The 20038-nt window shown below is 43.3% G+C and overlaps 1 protein-coding gene across 7 annotated transcripts in view; it reads left to right on the top strand.

Annotated features, from left to right (window-relative positions):
* cep170aa (centrosomal protein 170Aa) overlaps positions 1–20038 on the top strand; it is a 50177-nt gene that overhangs the window by 1465 nt on the left and 28674 nt on the right. For 6 of the 7 annotated variants that reach the window (XM_030379096.1, XM_030379094.1, XM_030379092.1 and 3 more), the window contains exons 2-7: positions 8763–8812; positions 9599–9728; positions 14586–14675; positions 16852–16930; positions 17672–17730; positions 18266–18530. In XM_030379096.1, the coding sequence (XP_030234956.1) occupies positions 9603–9728; positions 14586–14675; positions 16852–16930; positions 17672–17730; positions 18266–18530 (619 nt within the window). In that variant the 5' untranslated portion in view covers positions 8763–8812; positions 9599–9602. Of the gene's footprint in view, positions 1–8291; positions 8505–8762; positions 8813–9598; positions 9729–14585; positions 14676–16851; positions 16931–17671; positions 17731–18265; positions 18531–20038 lie in introns of those variants that run through there. The other variant, XM_030379093.1, reaches the window with a different exon arrangement.

Below are 20038 nucleotides of genomic sequence, written 5' to 3'. Positions count from 1 at the left end.
AGATGATAATAATAGAATACATTTCAAATGTCAGTAAGTCACACCTTATAAACATGTGATTTATAAATACCATGGAGAATATTTCTCATCTCGGTGTACCCTTCCTAACCTACACAGTGGTATGTCTTAAAGGTAACCAATGATATAGTTTATAACCGTTTATAAAAATAGGTGTAGGCCTATAACACATTGAGGTGCAGAAGCTGTTCCAGCTTGCAGGTAGACAACCAGAACATCCTGTTTTAGGTCATCTTTTTCTCTTGCATTGCATTTGCAAAGATCTTTCAGTATAATTTAAGTACTAGCAGACAAGTGTGTCTGCAACAATGGAGACATACTTTAAAGACTAATATCATACGTCTGTCTATCTGTTATATACATTTCCTTCTTCATGGTAATATTTGACATTAATGCCACAGCTGGTGGCTAGTATGCCGGGTATATTAAAAGGGATGTGTGCTTATGTAGCTCTCTGGTCTGCTGGTTGGTGTGGACCGCAGGTTGTCCGGCCTGACTGTTGGCCATTGTGTTATAGGAAGTTTAGGAAGTGACTTAACCCTACTTACTGCTCAGGCCCTGCTACTTGGGACCAAATGGGTATTCTGCTGTATTCTACTCTACTATATTATGTTGTGTTGAGTTATATTATATCCTAGTTTATTCTATTTTATTATATTCTATGCAGGCCAGTGTTGTTGTGGCAGGGACTCTGTAGTTAAAAATAGACAGAGTAGTGGCTGCCTCACTTCTGGCACCCGAGCTGAGACATTAAAAGCATGTGTATCACTTCACACTCTTCTAAAGTGAGAGTGATTTCACTCTGGGTAACATTTCAATGTAGATTTGATCACTTTCCACTTGTAATGGAACATCATGGGTGTGTCTGCGAAACCCTTCGCTGCACGCCACGCACACACAGTGGATGTCTCAAATAATAACACCACCAATAACCCTCACATCTGTTTTCCTGGGTGTAACACATCATCCGTCTACCTCATAGTATTTTCCAAGGGTTTATTTTTCAATGCACATCCAGGATGCGCAAAATACATCCAGGAATACCGAATCCATCACTGTTTTAATGTGAAAGCACATACTTCTCTTGGCATGGGCTAGTGTCATTATGGATTTCGACATGAGAGTGCTCATTGTTTTTATCTAATATTGAAACTAGATATTTTTGTTTGGAAAGGTAGATGCCGAATAACTCTTTCCGGGGTCAGCTGTTATTATTAGGAGCCATGAGTCATGGTCATTGTATATATAATTAATTTTAAATCATTCTATTTAAAGAGAAGGATCTGCCCTACCAACTAATTTTACTGTATATCTTCTGCAACTTTATCGGCAGCCAATGAGGCAGACAGCATTGTGGGTCACATGATCGTTTCAACTGTGTTCTTTTTCCATCCCCTCCCCATCTTTCTTCCAATAACATTGAACCTTTTACTTCTGCTATGGTTTAATGTCATGCATCCCACTTTGAGGAATATGCTTGACATTAGCCAAGACTGATTGAAAGCATTGGTGCAATATGTAGGTCTTTAGGTCACGGGAATCATGAGGTCATTGAGCATGGGGTAGGCCTGTATCTTCAGACCTGGGGCTGGGTCGCTTGGTAAACAGTCGAGCTGAGAAAGGAGGGTTTTTTTCTGTCTAAAGAGTTAGCATGTCTGTGTGTGATCATGTGATGCCTCTGGAGGCCTTTCAGCGCCATATGGTATTTTCTTTCTGCGTGTTGACATGTATGTGTGAATATGTGTGTACACAACGCTTTTGTTGCACACTTTTAGCCACACATCACGGCAGCCATGCTGTTCCTGTACACCACATGTGATGTGATTGTAGTGTTATGGGGTTGTAGGTATTTTTTGTAGTCTCACAAATCAGTCTTTAGATCAGTAACCAATTTCTGATGGCAAATGAGCTGAAATCTCGGTAAACATGGTTCTGCTACAAAATAGTAGGGCTGTTTGATCCTAAATCAGTAATTTTGCTGTGATTCCATGATAACATAGAATGAGAACTCCCTATTTCATTGAATGCCGAGATAAGACTAAAAGCCGGTAGGTTGTATGCATGATATCTCCCCTTGAGAAAACCCTGAGCCCTCCATCTGGTGTTATTTGACAGAGGTTCAGAGAGAAAACAATGGGCTGTGAATGACTTCTGCCCCCCTGTCTGGAAGCAGACCGAAGAGAGAGGAGAGTCATTTTGGACCAGAGTCTGTCTCATCAGTCTGTCTCTCAATCTGCCTGTCTTTCTCTCAATCTGTCCGTCTGTCTGTCCGCCGTGGGGCCCCCATGGGTGTCTGAGTCTCTCGTCTGCTCTCTTCATGTTCTCAGCAGCCCTGAGGATCTGTACTGCATTGTGTTTCCAAACAGCCCCCAGAGGCCAGCCATTCCTTCATGCTAAATTGGACACATGTAGGGAGAACAATGTTGGTACAACGTTTAAACTGAACTACCCCTCTCCTTTTGTGTGACAGAGTCAAGCTGTGTAAACCAAGGTGCCGTAGATAGAATAGAAATGGCATAGCCATCCCTCTGTTCAGTGAGTCAAATGCTTTGTGAGAATGACTGCGCCTGTAGGAGACAATTTCGATTTCATCGTCCTAATTGGTTCGGGGAATCCATCTGGCCTGTCAATCACAGGTGTGTGAAATGTAACACCTCTCGATGGCGGAGAAACACATAGAGGGAGGGGACTTTCTTGGTTGTTAAGTTTGAAAATCCTGATTCTCTCTATTCAACTCTTGATTTTCTCTTTCTAACCCTAACCCTAATTAACACAACAACATAACGGGCCTATCAGGTAATACACCACTTGAATTTGGAGGCTTTAAAAGAGGATGAAGCTGTGTGTGCATAAGTAAAACAGGTTGAGTGATATGAAAGGCGGGCCTTGTCTTACTGGACAATACAGTATATCACATGATGTAATAGCCTCCAACATGTTGACTCCCTCCAATACCTTACAACACCTTCCAGTCAGTAACAACACCTGCTCGCCAGTAACATACAAGCATAGAAACTGTACACGTACTTACTTTTTGTCTATTTTGTTCCGATATGCTCACCTTACACATTCATTATCAACACGTGTTCCTTGGCAATGGATGTGGAGATTCAATGATCGTTGTACTTTTACGGCTTCACAATAGAGCGTGTATTTTCTCCTTCACTTTGAATAACCGGTAATTTAAAAGCTGCTGCTGTATTAAAGGAGGCACATAGCCAAGTGTTTGTAATTTACTTTATGGGCTGTGTAGGGCTAACATTTTCCTGAGGTTGGGATTCTTTCTAGTAGCAAACTTCCTGTAATTTAGCTTTGCATGCTAGATTGTCTGTCATAAAGGCATGTGGAAAATAAGTTAGCTGATGGTATGAGTAGAAGCCAACAGACACCACAAGTCTGCCTGTCCAGTCACCATTCTTTCTCTCTCTCTCTCTCTCTCTCTCTCTCTCTCTCTCTCTCTCTCTCTCTCTCTCTCTCTCTCTCTCTCTCTCTCTCTCTCTCTCTCTCTCTCTCTCTCTCTCTCTCTCTCTCTCTGTCTCTCTCTCTCTCTCTCAGGACAATGTTGTGATGTTGTGACAATAGCGTTGGTTTTTGGATGCCAGAGTAGGGGAAGACAAGACAGTTATTTTAGTGTATTATCTGGAAATGACCCACACACACACAAACACACAAACACACGCACACAATGAACAGCCACGTGTCAAAGTGGGAAAAATATTAGGTTGAAATATGGACCGTGACCTCATTTCCTGTCCGCTTCCAGAGGAGGGCTGATATTGGCTTGTTCAAGGAGGAGGGAAGGGATTTGAATGTTTGAAATGAGCAAACTGCTTACAGGGCAGTTTTATGGGAGGCAAGAACCTTGTGAGTCATCTAATTGGAATTAGCCAAAGCAATCTGATTATTCAGCACCGGCTCACATGATCATTTTGTCCATTATATAAAACAACTGCAACAAGAAAACAAAAGGATTTAGTTTTTCATATAAATGTGGAAATACTGATCAAATTTCTGGAATATGTTCCTCTTTTTCAGTCTATCATGTATTTCCCATTTATTTCATTTCATGAGTCAGTGTCCTGTGTCTTACTGGATTGTGCTCATAGTATAATATTCACCCGATTAAAATTCAAAAATGACTGAATGAATTCCAAACTATTCATGCCTGCTGTGTCCCACACAGGAAACTTTGTATACTTCTTCTCTGTCCATCTCCCTCTCTCTCCCTCTCTCTCTTCCTTTCCCTCTCTGTCTCTCCCTTTCTCTCCCTGTCTCGCTTGCCATCCTCTTTGCACAAAGCTCTCAGTCATTTTAGCACACTGTGTGTGAGTGAGTGTGTGTGTGTGTGTGTGTGTGTGTGTGTGTGTGTGTGTGTGTGTGTGTGTGTGTGTGTGTGTGTGTGTGTGTGTGTGTGTGTGTGTGTGTGTGTGTGTGTGTGTGTGTGTGTGTCTCTGTGCGTGTGTGTGTGTGTGTGTGTGTGTGTGTGTGAATGAGTTTCAGCAGTGGTTCTTCAGAATTTGCATCCAAGAGCCATGAAGTCATTATTTCTCCTTTCAACCCAACAGGGAAGTTGCAGCATGGCAAAAAGAAACTAGCTCGAAGTATAGCTCTCGTCGTGTCAGTAAACTTCTTGGCCATTGATTGCCAATTATACTGTGCGAGCATACTTTCTCCTGCTGCAACTTAGGGTTAGGGCAGACATGACCTATACATGCATTGCCTCTTCAATTAATTACTGAAGATGTGAAGTGTTGAACTCAAACAACTTTTGGTCAGCCATCCTGACCAGTATTACCAGTACAATATGACAGACCCTTTTCAAAGAGGCGTCGTCGAGGACAACACAGCTGTCACTCATAACACAAACCTGGTACCTGATGCCCTGGTACATAAAAGGAGCAGACCCATAATTTGTGTTATTCACAACCCCAGTGGTAGTCCTAAAATGGACCACGATGTGAAAATGGTCCATTCTGAATACTATTAATCTCAATGAAGTAATACTAGCACTATTATTATGAATGGATATCAGCCAATTCAGTGAGTTCCCTATAAATAAATGGTGTCCTATGCATCACTATGTATCCACTGATACAGGATCTGAGCAATCTGGTTTTAAGCTGTACTTCTGAACCCTCATTTACTCAAACATACAGTTTGATAAAACCAGCAGGCAGCTGCACATGTGTAGCCCTGTAAAGTGGGAGTTAATGCTGACTTAAGGTAAAATACAAGCCCCGTCAACATCCCCCATCTGTGAATTATATCCTGCATGTATGAAAGTGGGGGAACCTTTTAATGACAAACCACAAATGCACACACGGGCTGCAGGCTGGCAGCCAGCACACCCAGCCCTCCACCCCCTCCTCTCGACCACACTGGGTCTAACCTTGCATTCTGCGGCAGACATGCAGCGGTTAATGAGCCTGCTCATGATGACAGCTCCCAGATAAGGGAGGCAGGAGGAACCACCAGGCAATAATTGGTGGTGCCGATGGCTGGTAAACCGTTAGGTAACTGCCCTGACGGGGCCTTCAACTCCTCTCAAAAGGAGAATGCTATGAATACATTTGTAATGACGCAAAAGCAATAGCCTTAACTCAATTCATCTTTAATGTTATTATTTCATATTTCACAAAATTACAATTTTCCCTGAAAAGGATAGCCAAAAAGCATACATTAATGTGCACCTCATTGCTTGAAAGTTTAATTTGAATGTTGCTTGCTTGCAAAGCCTTTATAGATTCTTACTAGAGCTAATGATGAAACAGCTGAAGAGTTGCTGTGTGCAGTGCATGGTCTCATTCGAATTGGCTGAAGGCAAGTGGAGATCAGAGGTGAGCACTTGATTAGACCTCATTAAACCTTTCCCTCTGAGATTATGGGATGGACACACTTTGCCCGTATGAGGTCAAGGGGCAAAGGCTTAGCTCAATACTCTTTAATTCCCACTCTGATGGATTCAACTTGGCGTTGTGTGTGACAGACTCCCTGCGCTTTTAAGGGACTTCCTTCAACTATAAACATTAAGGTTTCTTTGATGCACAATCTCAGTATTTGAAGGTTAGGAAATAACCTAGATTTCGGACATGGGAACAAACTGTGAAATCAAGGTTTATACCTAAGAGGGTAATTTGTCAGACCTTACCGGTTAGGGACGCCGCATCATGTGGACTTGTGACAAACAGAACTATAGAACAGAAGCAATTCAGCCATCTCCATTAGAGTCCGACCAAACTGGATTTGAAGGGCCGATACCGATATTATGGAGGAAAAATATCGATGCATTGACCGATATTCAAAATATATATATATGAGCCGTTATTCTGTATATGTTCTTGAGTCCTGGTCGGAGCAGCTCTTTGGGCTTTGCTGCTCACCCTCAAGCAAGACTTCACGCCACAGCAACATCGCATTCAAATCATGGGCTAAAGCAGGGGTGCCCAACCAGTCGATCGCGGTCTACCAGTAGGCCGCCGACAGATCCCAAGTCGACCGCGAGGGGTGAAGAAGAAAAAAAATATATATATATACGCGCGGTAGCGCATGCGTTGTCAACAGCAGTTGAAAGCCGTCAACAGTAGTTACGCACCTCTAAACGTTGGCATGGCTGAGGGGAAACGAGCTAAGACCTACCATTTTCACCCTGAGTGGGAGGAAGATTATTGATTATTGTTGAGAAGGTGCCGTGCGCAGACGGAATGTAACCCCCACTGAAGTCCGTAGGTTCCCCCCCCCCCGCTTGAAGGTAGGTTTGCAATGTTGTCACTAGGCTGGTAGATCTCGGGAGGTTGGCTACTTGAAAAGTAGATCTTGGGTCAAAAAAGGTTGGGCACCCCTGGGCTAAAGGAACCAATTAACTCTACGGGACGAGCTGCTGACCTTCACACAGACCATGATGTGACTTAGTGTTGGGAGTGTTTATTCGGATGTGCTCAGTTAAAGCATAGACATATAACACTGCAGTAGAGAACATATAAAGAGGTAATTTTACATTATGGCATTAATAAATTGACAACATTACTAAAGTATTTATATCGGCAAACATACGCCGATACGATACATCTATGATAGGCCGATGAAATTGCCCAACTGATATATCGGTCGTTCTCAAATAACAATTTGTTTGAGATAAACATTAGTGTGGACAAAGTGAGCAAGCATGTTGAAGTTGTATAAGAGTTGTGTTGAAGAGATCAACTAGCTGGGTAATTAGCTCTGATGGCCTGGACAACACAGGAAAAATGTTCAACTTTTCAGGCAGCAACGGATCCGTCATCCAATCAGATCGTATATGTCGGGCTTGGCTGACGTATGCCAAAGACTACTCCCCCATCCGTCAGCCACGCCTTCCGTCATCCGTTGCCGGACGGTGCAGTGGGTAGACTCTATGCTCAGACGTCTGTTTCTCCCGGTGGGCTTTTGCTGGCGTTTCCAGTTCACTTTCTGAGCCCGGAAATATGTATCCAATACCAAACTGTTCCGATGAGGCGTAAAACCTGGGTGAGGTTACACACGGCCCCGTTCTCGCCAGATTCAGCAATTTTTTCTAGAAGAAACTGGCATCGCGGTCCTAGCTAAGCGGTGAAGAAACATGGGGAACATTGTGTTTACAACTCGTACGCAAGCTCCTGCCCCCCCTCATTTCTTATTGGTGGGCGAATTTGCGGAACCAGTGGTTTGTAGTTCTCGGCCCTTCTAGCAGGCAAGCATAGTTCTCCTGAGATTACGTCTAACGCGTCATTTGACCTCATGTCGGGAGAAAATTTGATCAGGAAAGCTGGGCCAAGAGAAGACTGGGTTAGACTGATGGAAAAAAGTCTAACCCAAAGTCTAACCCAGTCAAAAAAAATCGCTATTTGTATTACAATAGCGATTTTATGATGACAAAACGTCGGTTCTGAATCTATGAAGTATCCCTAATCTGGCCAATATATACGTTTTACTTCCAAGGTTTTCCTTTTGTATTTCATATATTAATTTAGGAGGCACCTTCATCCAAAAGACACGTATACTTGAGGTCAGGTTAGGTCATACTGGAGATCTCTTTCACTACCAAAATGGTAGCTTGCGAAGGATTGGGGCCCAATGTTGAGGTTGGATTTCTCTTTTCTGCGCTCAGGAAATTTGAGAAAAAGCTGAGAGTGGCTGAGATTTGACCTCATTTTCCAGAACATCTGAAGGAGGAGAAGGATGGGGGAGGGGTCGAGAGAGGGGAGTGGAGGAGGAGGAGGTGGGGAAATAAATGTCTCGCTGAGGAGCTGGGCCAACATTCCTACATCACTTCCTGCTTCTGCATCTGGCAATGATCGTGGCGGGTAGAAACAGAGAGAGAGCAAGAAAAAGAGGATGTAGTGGCCAGCGCGCATGTAGCATGTAGCCTAGCATACATTCCAGGGTACAGACCAGCGAAGGATATCACAGTAAAAGACAGCCAACACAAATTGGCTCTCTCGACCAACCGCAGAACGAACCAAGACAACGAGGCAAGGACAACAAAGCTTGTGTTCTGTGAACCCTCTCTCTCTGTCTACTCTTTATCCCTCTGCTCCTCCAGTCTGCGTCTGGCTGCTCCCTTTTTCTCCTCCATCAATGGTTTCAATACTCATGTCATCAAGTGCCCAAGTCGTACTTTCACGTCTTTCATTTTTTTTAAAAGATGTTCTCTTGTTGTCCCGGTGACTTGAATGAGTCCTCCTTGTCTCTGTACTGATGTTTCTGTCTGCTGTTCTGTTCTTTTGCAGGATGGACTAGTGCTTCTGGACTGTCAGCCCTCTGACTACAAGGATCAGAGGTCAGTGGTTAACAACATCTACATTTACATTTAGGGGATTTTCTGACGCTTTTATCCCAAGCGACTTACAACCATTCATTCACACAGCGACGGAGAAGTCAACCCCACAGGGCGACAGCCAGCTCATCGGGAGCAGTCAGGGTGAGGTGTCTTGCTCAGGGACACCTCGACACTCAGCTAGGAGGAGCCGGGGATTGAACTAGCAAACTAGCAACCTTCCGGTTACCAGTCAAGCCACTCTACCTCATGAGCTGCTGCCTCCCTACTCCCTACCCATTTCCTACATGTTAACAACACGTAGGAAATGTCATATCTTGGATGTCATGCATGTAAATATCATTTCAGAGGAAGAAAACGTGACCCTCCTCAATACAGTGTGATGAGTATTATCATCGCTGTACACAATTAATAAACGATATGATGGGATCGTTTTTCATGGTATCAATAATTAATCTATCAAAGTTGCACAAAATCAGTACTATATCTATCCAATCTTAAATTGATTGTTATTTGAACGAAGCAGTTTATCCGATCCCCTGAAACAACTTGAGCCTCAGACATCATGACTTTGGGGCAGGGAGGGGGGCATGTCTCCCCGTCTGTAATGGATCCTACGGCAATAATGACCTTATTTCATTATACTCAAACAAAACACTGTCACCACCCAGTAATCCTGACCTTATCTTCATCATACGTGTGTGTGTGTGTGTGTGTGTGTGTGTGTGTGTGTGTGTGTGTGTGTGTGTGCGTGTGCGTGTGTGTGCGTGTGCGTGTGCGTGAGAGTAGCTTTATGCCCCAGACAGCAGCAGGGATGAGTGTGACCTCCTGGTTCCTGGTGAGCAGCGGGGGGACGCGCCACCGCCTCCCCCGGGAAATGATCTTCGTCGGCCGCGACGATTGTGAGCTCATGCTGCAGGTGAGGAAGCTAACATGGATGCTAGAATTACGTAGGAATAGCGATTCTTATCTTCTTTTTTTCGCACCATCTTTCCCCGTCTTCGTTAAATGCGAATGGATCACCTTCTCTCACATGAGAGAAGCAGCTCGCGGATTTCTCCGTCTTTCCAGTTAGTTATCGCTGCGTAGTGTCTGTTGTAGAGACAGCGCAGCAACACCTCTACCCAAGTCCCACCCCTGGAAAAAGTCGCATTTACATCAAAATGAAACCGCCAATATGTGTAGGGTCCGAGAGGGTAAATTGGGGTGCGAACTCAAGCCGGTTTATTACCTCGGTCAGAGACAGGCATAAGACGGGCATGTTTGGCAGTGTAAAAACATTTTATGATTCAGAATCAATTCGTTTTGTGTGTTTACGTTGTTCCAATCAGTTGATCAGTAGTTCAAATTTAAAACCAACATCATCTCATACGCACTTTACTCTGTTTTCATGCCACAGTTTGGCCCACCGCCTGACCTAGCACACAGTGGAATGGAGTAGATCCAGACATTAGCACCCATACGTCCTGAATCGTCAATCCATTAAAAAATTGAAAACGAGAATCTATTTTGATTAAATTTGACCACAAGAATCCCAATCAAATAGAATTGGGAATTACTGAAAAATTCACACCCCTAGTTCACACATTTAGACGCACACACACACACACACGCACGCACGCACGCACGCACGCACGCACGCACGCACGCACGCACGCACGCACGCACGCACGCACGCACGCACGCACGCACACACACACACACACACACACACACACACACACACACACACACACACACACACACATAAACAGACACACGACCAGATGTAAACACCTAAACACACACACACACACACACATGCACAATCCCATCCAAGAAATACCCAGCCCGTATTACGGGTGTGCCAGTGTGTGCAAGTACTACAAGAATGAGGGATGGCACACCCTAGTGTCATGGTTCTAATGTTTGCTTAGCCATGATGTTGAAGTACCTCAGCGGTAGCATCGCACGCACACTGACGTCGCAAAAGCAGGTAGCCAATAAAATGTAAGGAAAGGCCCCTCATGCGCAACGGATCTCAGTTGACCTGAGAGCAAGTTTGTGATGGCTAACTGATATTTTTTAAGAAAGACGGTTTGGAGGATAAGTGTGAAAGGATGTATGGTTGCCATTAGAGTCCCTAATAGTCATTATTGTTGGGCCTAATTATTAATTCAGGCTACCTTAATTCATCGTACATTGCTATGTCAGGCGCATTGTTTTGAATTAGTTATTGCCTTTCAAAGCTGCCCTGTCATATTTGTTGGATCAAATGTCATTAAATGAATTGACCATGGCTTCAGAGCCTTTGGATCCCTGTGCCTGACAGAGGTGGGTCTGATGGGCTCGTGGGGAAGCATCAAGCAAGAACCCCTGCAGGAAGGGTTATGCTCTTCATACAACAGGGTTTATTTGCAATATGCCTCACAAAACGTCCTTCTATGTCAGCTTCAGCTTCTGGCTCGTCCAGGTTTCATGAGGCTCAGTTAAAAGTTTCTTTCTGGCTACGCAAGTGGGATGTACATAACGTCATCACATGGATTTGTTAAGTGTGTCATGATATAAATAGCATGCAGTAGTCGCTGATGGATGTCATTTAGAAGGCCTTCACATCGTAGCTTGTTAACACACTCAGTGGATGTTTCAACATGTCTGACCGGAACGTAAATGGATCCATTAAACTAACCACCATTATACAATATATTAAATATTATCTATTGATCTTATAGTAACTTGCGTAACTTGAGTGTCTCATAATTATTTCACGCACAATGGTAAACCCCAGTTAGAATATTGTATTATTATTGAATAATGAATACTATGACTAATAAGTGGATACTTAGTATGATACACTGCTGAACTGACCTTACCACCTCAACCCTCAGTGTTCTGAGACTCAACTGGCTGTGCTTGTATTGGTCTGCTGTGTTTGGGGGGGGTGTTTGTGTGCGTGTGCCACAGCCCTATCATATGCTATTAATAGAAAGGGGGACAGATACCTCGTGTTTTTGATCCCCGTATGTAGCTCTCTCTCTATACTGTACCATACTGTTCACTGTTAGTACTATAGAGTGGGATTCCATCCAGAGTAACATAGTTTAAATCATTTTAACGCTAACTTAAATGTGACTTATAAGGAATTGCAGTAGCAGAAAAAAAAAATTGAAAGCTTTTTTGTGCACAAATAGGAATCAATCTAGACTTAAAAACCTTTTTGAAATTCGTCTATGCATTTGTGAACACTAAATAGATATAGTGCTATCTTTGTCTATAGTTTTAAAATATTCTTAGTTATTAGCTATGATTATAAGATTCTCAAAATATCATTCATAATATGTCTTGATGTTCTGAAACACGATTAAGGCAAAATAAATATCTTCTATGCCCTGTGTACACATAAACATAACCGCTGTCGTTTAAGTGGCCTCAGGTGCAGCTTCAAACGATGAGTAATATGGACATTTACTGAAGCACGTGGATTTATAAAGATCTGCTTTACCTCTTGTGTGTCTGTACCGAGGGCTTAGTGGGGTGTGTCTGTGTGTGTGTGTGTGTGTTTGCTCGTTTGTTTGACTATCATCCAATGAAAGATTTTGAAAAATCTTCCAAAATTAGGATATTAATCATGTGTGTGTGTGTGTGTGTGTGTGTGTGTGTGTGTGTGTGTGTGTGTGTTCTATTTCAAGACTAGGTACTGACTGTAGTTAGGTGAAATTAAAACAGACCTAATTTGCTGTCGTCCATGTTTTAACCAGCCATGGTAACATCACAGAGCTTACAATAAGTAACACGTGCACACACACGCACACACACACGCACGCGCACGCACGCACACACACACACACACACACACACACACACACACACACACACACACACACACACACACACACACACACACACACACACACACACACACACACACACACACAAACACACACACACATCCATTACAGTAAACAGTTAACATTAGGCTGCATGGTTTTGCTTTTTCTACAAAAAATCTTCTGTCTCTTCCATGTCTGGCTAATGGGAGGAAAACTAGCTCAAGGGTATTTGGTCTTTTCTCATGTGTGTGGGTGTGTGATTGTGTGTATGTACGTGTGCACAAAGTCTGTGTGTGTGTGTGTGTGTGTGTGTGTGTGTTTGGGTGTGTGTGTGTGTGTGTGTCCCCTAAGCTGGGTGAATCAAACTGTAATTGTCATTTCTTTTGACGTCCTCTCTTCCTTCCTGCTCGTTGTCATGCTGAATCATAAAGTTAATCCGCCCAATTGTTCTGCACTGGTCTAAAAAGTCCTGATGTTGGTATGATATTATATTTGGAGAGTCTAGATATAAGACAATGCCCAAATCATTATTTTGTTGTTGGTGGACCTACCTGACTGTATTCATTATACTTTATACACACACACTACAAACAACGACACAGCCCCGACTTCACAAAATGTAGTTAAAAGGATACTGTGCATGTGTTTAAAAATCGCAAAGTAGATCCAAACTTATTTTTATGTTATTTGTAACTGAACAGCACAGCACTTTCCTTTCTTTTGACGAAGCTGTTCCACGAGTGCACTTTCAAAGTATCTTAAAACATTCAATGCCCATTTTGTGGTGCAGACCTGTGATCATATTTGCTTACATGGTCATTACACGTGGACAGAAATAAAGAGGAGAACATTCCGCTTGTTTTGCTCTTCGCTCAAATCGCTAGATACTCTGGGGCCCTCTGGTTCAGAGGGCCAGGAACCTGGGGACCAGATAACCACCAGAACCAAACAACGCTCCACACATACCAGGGGAGCAGGAATCCCATCCATGTGTTATCGTCTTATCTGAGCCCCTGTGCCCCCTGCCTCCCTCAAGGAGTCTGGGGGTCTGAGATTGAATGGAGAGCTTGAGGGTCTTGCATCTGGAGAGAGACGGAATCAATACTCTCTATACCCTTTGGGTGTGTGTGTGTGTGTGTGTGTGTGTGTGTGTGTGTGTGTGTGTGTGTGCGTGTGCGTGTTTGTTGTTCACATGAATTTGAAGAGAAAACGTGTTTGTATTTGATGGACTTATCTCGGTTTTTAGTATCTACTAAATGTTAAATGTTCATATCTTCCTGGAAAATTGTAAAGGATAAGTAAGTTGATAACCCACATAGCATGACATTGGAGGATGATGATTATGCAGTACATTGCAACTCACTGGCATGGACACAGTCCACACAGATTGAATCCCATACCAACACACGTCTTGAATTGCTAAACAGGCTTCAGGTTATGAAGGTCAAACATGGGTTGGTATCTCAATTCTGCATAGCAGCAATACAGTAAGCAGACAGACACCCTAGAAAGTGGAGATAAGGAGAAGAAAGGGAATGCTATGTCAGGGTCTTAAGTATTTGAAGCGCACCAGGAGTGAGTAGATAATTCAGAGAATCTCAAACGTTTAGCCATCATTTCAGTGCCACATTTTAATTATCAATGAATGTACTATGTATATTAGTGTAGCTACAAAGAGTTTGTATCAAAGACAGAAGCACATGGGAGAAGCTCCTGAGCTGGCTATGAACAACATTTGGTCAAACAGTGTTTTAATACATTCCCCATTTCATAGTTAACGTGGGGTACATTTTTATTAATAATGTAAAGTTATTCTAATACGACTACATCATAAATCTTGATATTTATTAAGAAACAATCAAGCAAAAAGTGTTGTCTTACTGGCTGGTTGAACTGTCATTTAAAAAAATTATAATAATAATCTCTGTGTTATTCTGACGTTTGACGTGTGTGTGTTTCCCTTGCAGTCTCGCAGTGTGGACAAGCAGCATGCTGTCATCAACTACGAGGCAGGCACAGACGAACACAAGGTCAAGGACCTGGGCAGCCTGAACGGGGTGAGTGCCGGTAGACAGAAGACAAGGGGAGCCGTTATTATAGACCGGAGAGGGAGAAGTTTGAGTTGGAAAACAAAGAGGTGATAGAATACAAAGAAGTGGAGAGACATTGCACTTTAACAGGATGGGAGTGCAAAGAGAGAGAGAGAGAAATATGTTTTATCTGAGCTAGCAGACAGCTGGTGGTTAATTGAAATGAGGGTGGAGGTTAACTTGTGTATCCGGTGGTCAATAACTCTTGTGCTGATCAATGTGTGTGTTAATGAAGATCTGTGTCGCCGCTGGGGTCAGCCAGATAGAAGTCAGCCAAATCCAAATTCAATCTGAACAAAGCACTCCTGCTTGATTGAGATCCAGGCTGAGATCAATTTATAGTATTTTAACATGGCCTGATGCACCGCAGCTGATAACAACAAACAATTCACAACCTCTGTGGACAACACTTTGTCATGTTCCTACAAAGGTCCACAAGACTTGCCTTAAAGTGACATGTAAAACCCCTCCAAAACTTTATTTTGTGGCTGTTGTCTGTATGGAGCTCCGCAGGGAGCTGGAGGATGTTGATGTTGGGCATGAGTTAGTAGTACTTCTGGACGACGTCATGGAGCATTGATACCATGCTGACTCACAAACATTTCTCAGTTATTCCTTTCACCTCACAGACTCACGAAAAAACTTCTTTACTTTCTTCATTGTTCTTTTCTGAAGAATACGATAAAACGTATCTGTGCAGTCCTGATTAAATCCATTTATTTATACAGTGGTATATGGTTAGTCCCTGGTCTAATCCATTAGATAATACGAGTGGCATATGGTTATTCCCTGGTATAATCCATTAGATAATACCAGCGGTATATTTTTAGTCCTTGGTAAATCCATTAGATAATACCAGTGGTATATGCTTAGTCCATTAGAGGTTAGTTAGGCCAGCAGTCTATGGTTAGTCCCTGGTATATTCCAAGGGACAGAGGCAGAGCAGGATGAGGCCACACTGTCAAAGCCACGAGGCGTGGGTCATGTGTTGCACATCAGTGTAACTGATTACTGCTCCTTCAGTCACAGCAGCCCACTAAGCCCTGAAGACACATGGAGAATGTGTCCACACTAGCCTCCTGCTCCCGGTCTCAGACAGGAAGCCAGCTCCCAAGCCACTTCCTGTTGCGGTCAATGTTTTTCATGCGCCCTGATTCAGTTTCTTCTTATCCTGCTGTGGTGGTGGTGGTGGGGTCAGTGGCGGTTGGGAAGGAAGCTGACTCAGCCTACATAGCTGAACAGAATTTAGCTGGGGAGTGAAGCAACATGTCAGGGTAAAAATAGTGACACACAGTACTGAGCTGTGTGTGTGTGTGTGTGTGTGTGGGGGGGGTTGTTTGCGTGTGTGGTCGTGGGCATTTGTTTGTATGCATGTGTGTTTGAACTCTCATTGTATTGTCAAGCAAGAGGAAGGTACATGTTTTATGATGTTATTGAAAACGTCATCACGTTTGTTTTAGGATCTTGGGGGAACTTGAAAACAGGGCTAGCACATAGATGCATCATGGGATTTTTTGTGTGCAATACTGTGCCATATTGAGGGGACTCCGGAGATTTGTAGTACTGTTCAATCATAAATCCACACACATTTTCTCTTCTCGCATTACAAATGCTGGCAGTTTCAACCACTTCAATGTCTCCCCAGTCATTGGGTTGTGGTGTTGTGATGTACGAGCCCTACAGCGGAGGTGGGAGAGGAGAGTCAGAGATGCCGCAGAGAGAGAGAGAAGGAGAGGGAAGGAGGGGAGTGATGAAAGGAATAGAGAAATAGAGAAAGAAAGATGTTATTTTTCACTTAATAACCTATCATCCTTTCCTAAACCTTTTCAACAAATGTACTAACTAATCTTATTTTGCTCTGCTATGAATCTTAGATGAATAATTGGCAGCTCAAAAGTATTTTATTTCTATCTATCCTTTATCCACGGTTAAAGTGTGACTACATACCCACACAGTGAGTACAAGTAGAAATGTGTTTATTTCCCATATACAGTTCTCACTTTCTGTATTGCAGTTGGGTCTAATGTAGTAGGATGGTCACATGAGGAAATGTAAGATAAATCATTCTCCTGTCCCCTGAAAATAGTGTACTCTGGATACCGATGAGTAATACGACAGTGTGTGTGTGTTTGTTTGTGTGCAGACGTTTGTGAACGACGTGCGTATCCAGGAGCAGATGTATATCACCCTGAAGCTGGAGGACAAGCTACGGTTCGGCTATGATATCCTTTCTCTACGCATCTGGACCATTAGACACTAGTCCTTCATAGGGCTGGGAATCACAGGGTACCTCACGATACCCACGATACCGATAATATCGCCATACAGCGATTCTGCAATAATTAATATATTTTTAGACAATCCTATAACGATACATCACGATTTGTGTCTAACGATGAATGACTGTGAAAAAGTAAAGTGGTGGATTTAGGACTTTATCCGCGATCAAAACTTTTCAGTTACTCGTCTTTGATTAGTTAACTTCAGTTCAAGTTTCCTTATTGCCTTATAATAGCTATTAAAATATCGATATTTCCTGTCTAACTCTTCAGGTATAAAGCATGAAAATGCAAAATAAATTCTTATAAAATTGAAAAATATTAAATCTATATTTGGCGCCAGCATATCGATTCTCGTATCGTATGAAGAGCGACGATATATCGCTGTAATCCTTTATCATCAAATGTCTCCCATATGAACTCAACACTGATGCAGAGAAGTTAGTATGTTCACACTCTTGCGTTCTTTAATAGAGGCTGCATCCATCCTTGTTCCACTTCGGTATTCATGTCTTTTGTCTACATTATTCACCACTTTACATTCTGAATACCAGAATTTTGTGTTGAATAAACTAGAAAACATTAATATTTTATTTCAACATGTCTGCATGTTTGTATTGATGTGTTTATTGTTGTGTTAATCATGCCAGTTGTTGCTCTGTCCTTGACCGACATGTGTTCCACATACCAACCTCTTCACAGTCGTGAGAGGAGAACTCACTGTGCCTGAGGAGGCTCTCAAGGTACATACACACACGCACGCAAGCACACACACACACACACACACACACACACACACACACACACACACACACACACACACACACACACACCCAGGGCGGGCGACACATGGACACAAATACACGCACATGCAAATCCTTTACATGTTTGTTTAGATCAACCCCAGAGGACCCTCCGTAGAGACCGCCCACAATGCATAAACACATGCTGTGCAATAATGTACTGTTAATATACACAGGCCTCTCTACAATGTAATACCTCTTAAATACTTTTAATGCTGCTTCCAATTATTTTTCTATTTAACTTGATTTACTAAAATATATTTATTTTCTCCTTGTTGTTATTCTATTTCCCCTCTCTCTCTCTCTCTCTCTCTCTCTCTCTCTCTCTCTCTCTCTCTCTCTCTCTCTCTCTCTCTCTCTCTCTCTCTCTCTCTCTCTCTCTCTCTCTCTCTCTCTCTCTCTCTCTCTCTCTCTCTCTCTCTCTCTTTCTGTCTCTCTCTCTCTCTCTCTCTCTCTCTCTCTCTCTGTCCCATAGCATGAGAAGTTCACCAGTGGTCTGCAGATTAGCAAGAAGCCACCCAATCCAGAACCCACCCCCCCTATCACCACCAACCCCCACAGTACCAGCACCCCCATTGCCAAAACCAAGTCTCCCAGCAGGACCCCATCCAAACCGGCCAAGACTCCGGGGGGAGGGAGCCTTCGGCAGGGGGAGAGCAGGCCGGCCGAGGGGGTCCCCTCAACAACGGAGTCTGGGGGGAGACCCTCAGACAGCCTCAAAGGAGAGGAGAAGATGACAGGTGAGTGAGCGACAGAGAGAGAAAGAGAGAGAGGGGATAGGATCATTAGAGTGGCAGCCTGTTGAAATAGCACAATAATGCTTTTCCTGGTCACACTTTATAATAAGGTGCCTTAATAAATAGCAAACTAGTCATTACCTAACCCTTTAATATTTGTTAATTGTTACTAAAATATCTATTTGGCACAAGTTAATAGTATTTCATCATTAATTAAATATTAGTTGTTTGTATAACCCTAACCCAACCCTAACACACAACCCTAACCCTAACACACGGCCCTAACCCTAACACACGGCCCTAACCCTAACTCTACCCAGCGACGCTCTGTGGTCAGTGAAAATAACTATTAACTTGTGCCAAATAGATATTTTAGTAGCAATTAACAAATATTAACAAAGGGTTAGGTAATGACTAATTTGTTATTTATTATGGGACCTTATTATAAAGTGTTACCAATTTCCTTTTTACACACTATATGATGTCATCCCAACCGTTATTCTGACAGATTATTTACTTGTGCAGGGATGCGTTTCAAAACTCACTCGATCTACAGTGAAATGAGTGAGGTCCCCCCCAACTGGCTGCTGCTTTTATAACCCCCCTTATCAACTATCAAAAGTCCCGGTTCATTTTGAAATGATTTCTGGGTAAAAGTGATGGCACCGGTGGTGTTTAAGAGCTTCAGAATTTGATCCTGACCCAGCACTAGATTAAAGAGCTGTAAAAGCCCAAACACAAAGACACCCTTGTTACCAGAGAAAACGGTCCAATCCCAGAGCACAAAGAACCCTCTCCTCCTGAGAGACTAGTGGTCACAGCAGATAGGTCCGGTGACGGATGACTTGATGTCTTATAACTTCAACGAGTCACATGCTTGCCATGAAAGCTATGGCCAATTCATGTTCCACTGTCATTTTTAATCCCAACCCCCCCCCCCCCCCCCCCCCCCCCCGCCTCTCTCTTTAAACAAAGTGTCAGTAGCTCAGAAGGTAGAGCCTGGAGCTGGATATGTGCTGGTTCAATCCCCCGCTTCCCTTGACCAAAGTAAACACGTGTCGTAGCGCAGTGCACCCAACTCCCAGCTGTGACCCAGGTGTAGCAACACCACTCCGATGGTGCTATGAATGTGTTTGAATGAGTTAAAATTAGATAAATTCCAGAAAATGCATTTGGCAGAGAGCCGCCATACATAAGGCAGGCAGACATATTCTCAGACATTATGTCCACAGGCCATACTGGGCTTCGGCCAATAACAAGTGTTACTAAGCAGAGTCCTGTGGGCCTGACATCTCAGGAAGATGAGGGTTCAAGTGTTCTTGATGCTTGATTCACCGCACCAATCGCCCAGGGCTTATGGTTTCCCCCTGATGGATGACATCATGGGGTGGGGGGTTTCTGGGTCAGGCCCCAGATGTTCAACAGAGTCACATGACTGGCCACTTCTGTTTGCACAGCTCAGGAAGCAGAGTACACCAGCAGCAGTGTCAGGGTCCATATGTCACCCACTG

This window comes from Gadus morhua, chromosome 15 (genome assembly GCF_902167405.1).
Source record: "Gadus morhua chromosome 15, gadMor3.0, whole genome shotgun sequence".
NCBI classification, from domain to species: domain Eukaryota; kingdom Metazoa; phylum Chordata; class Actinopteri; order Gadiformes; family Gadidae; genus Gadus; species Gadus morhua.
The sequence above is the reverse complement of the archived record's forward strand: the minus strand, read 5'-3'. Positions and strand labels throughout refer to the sequence as shown.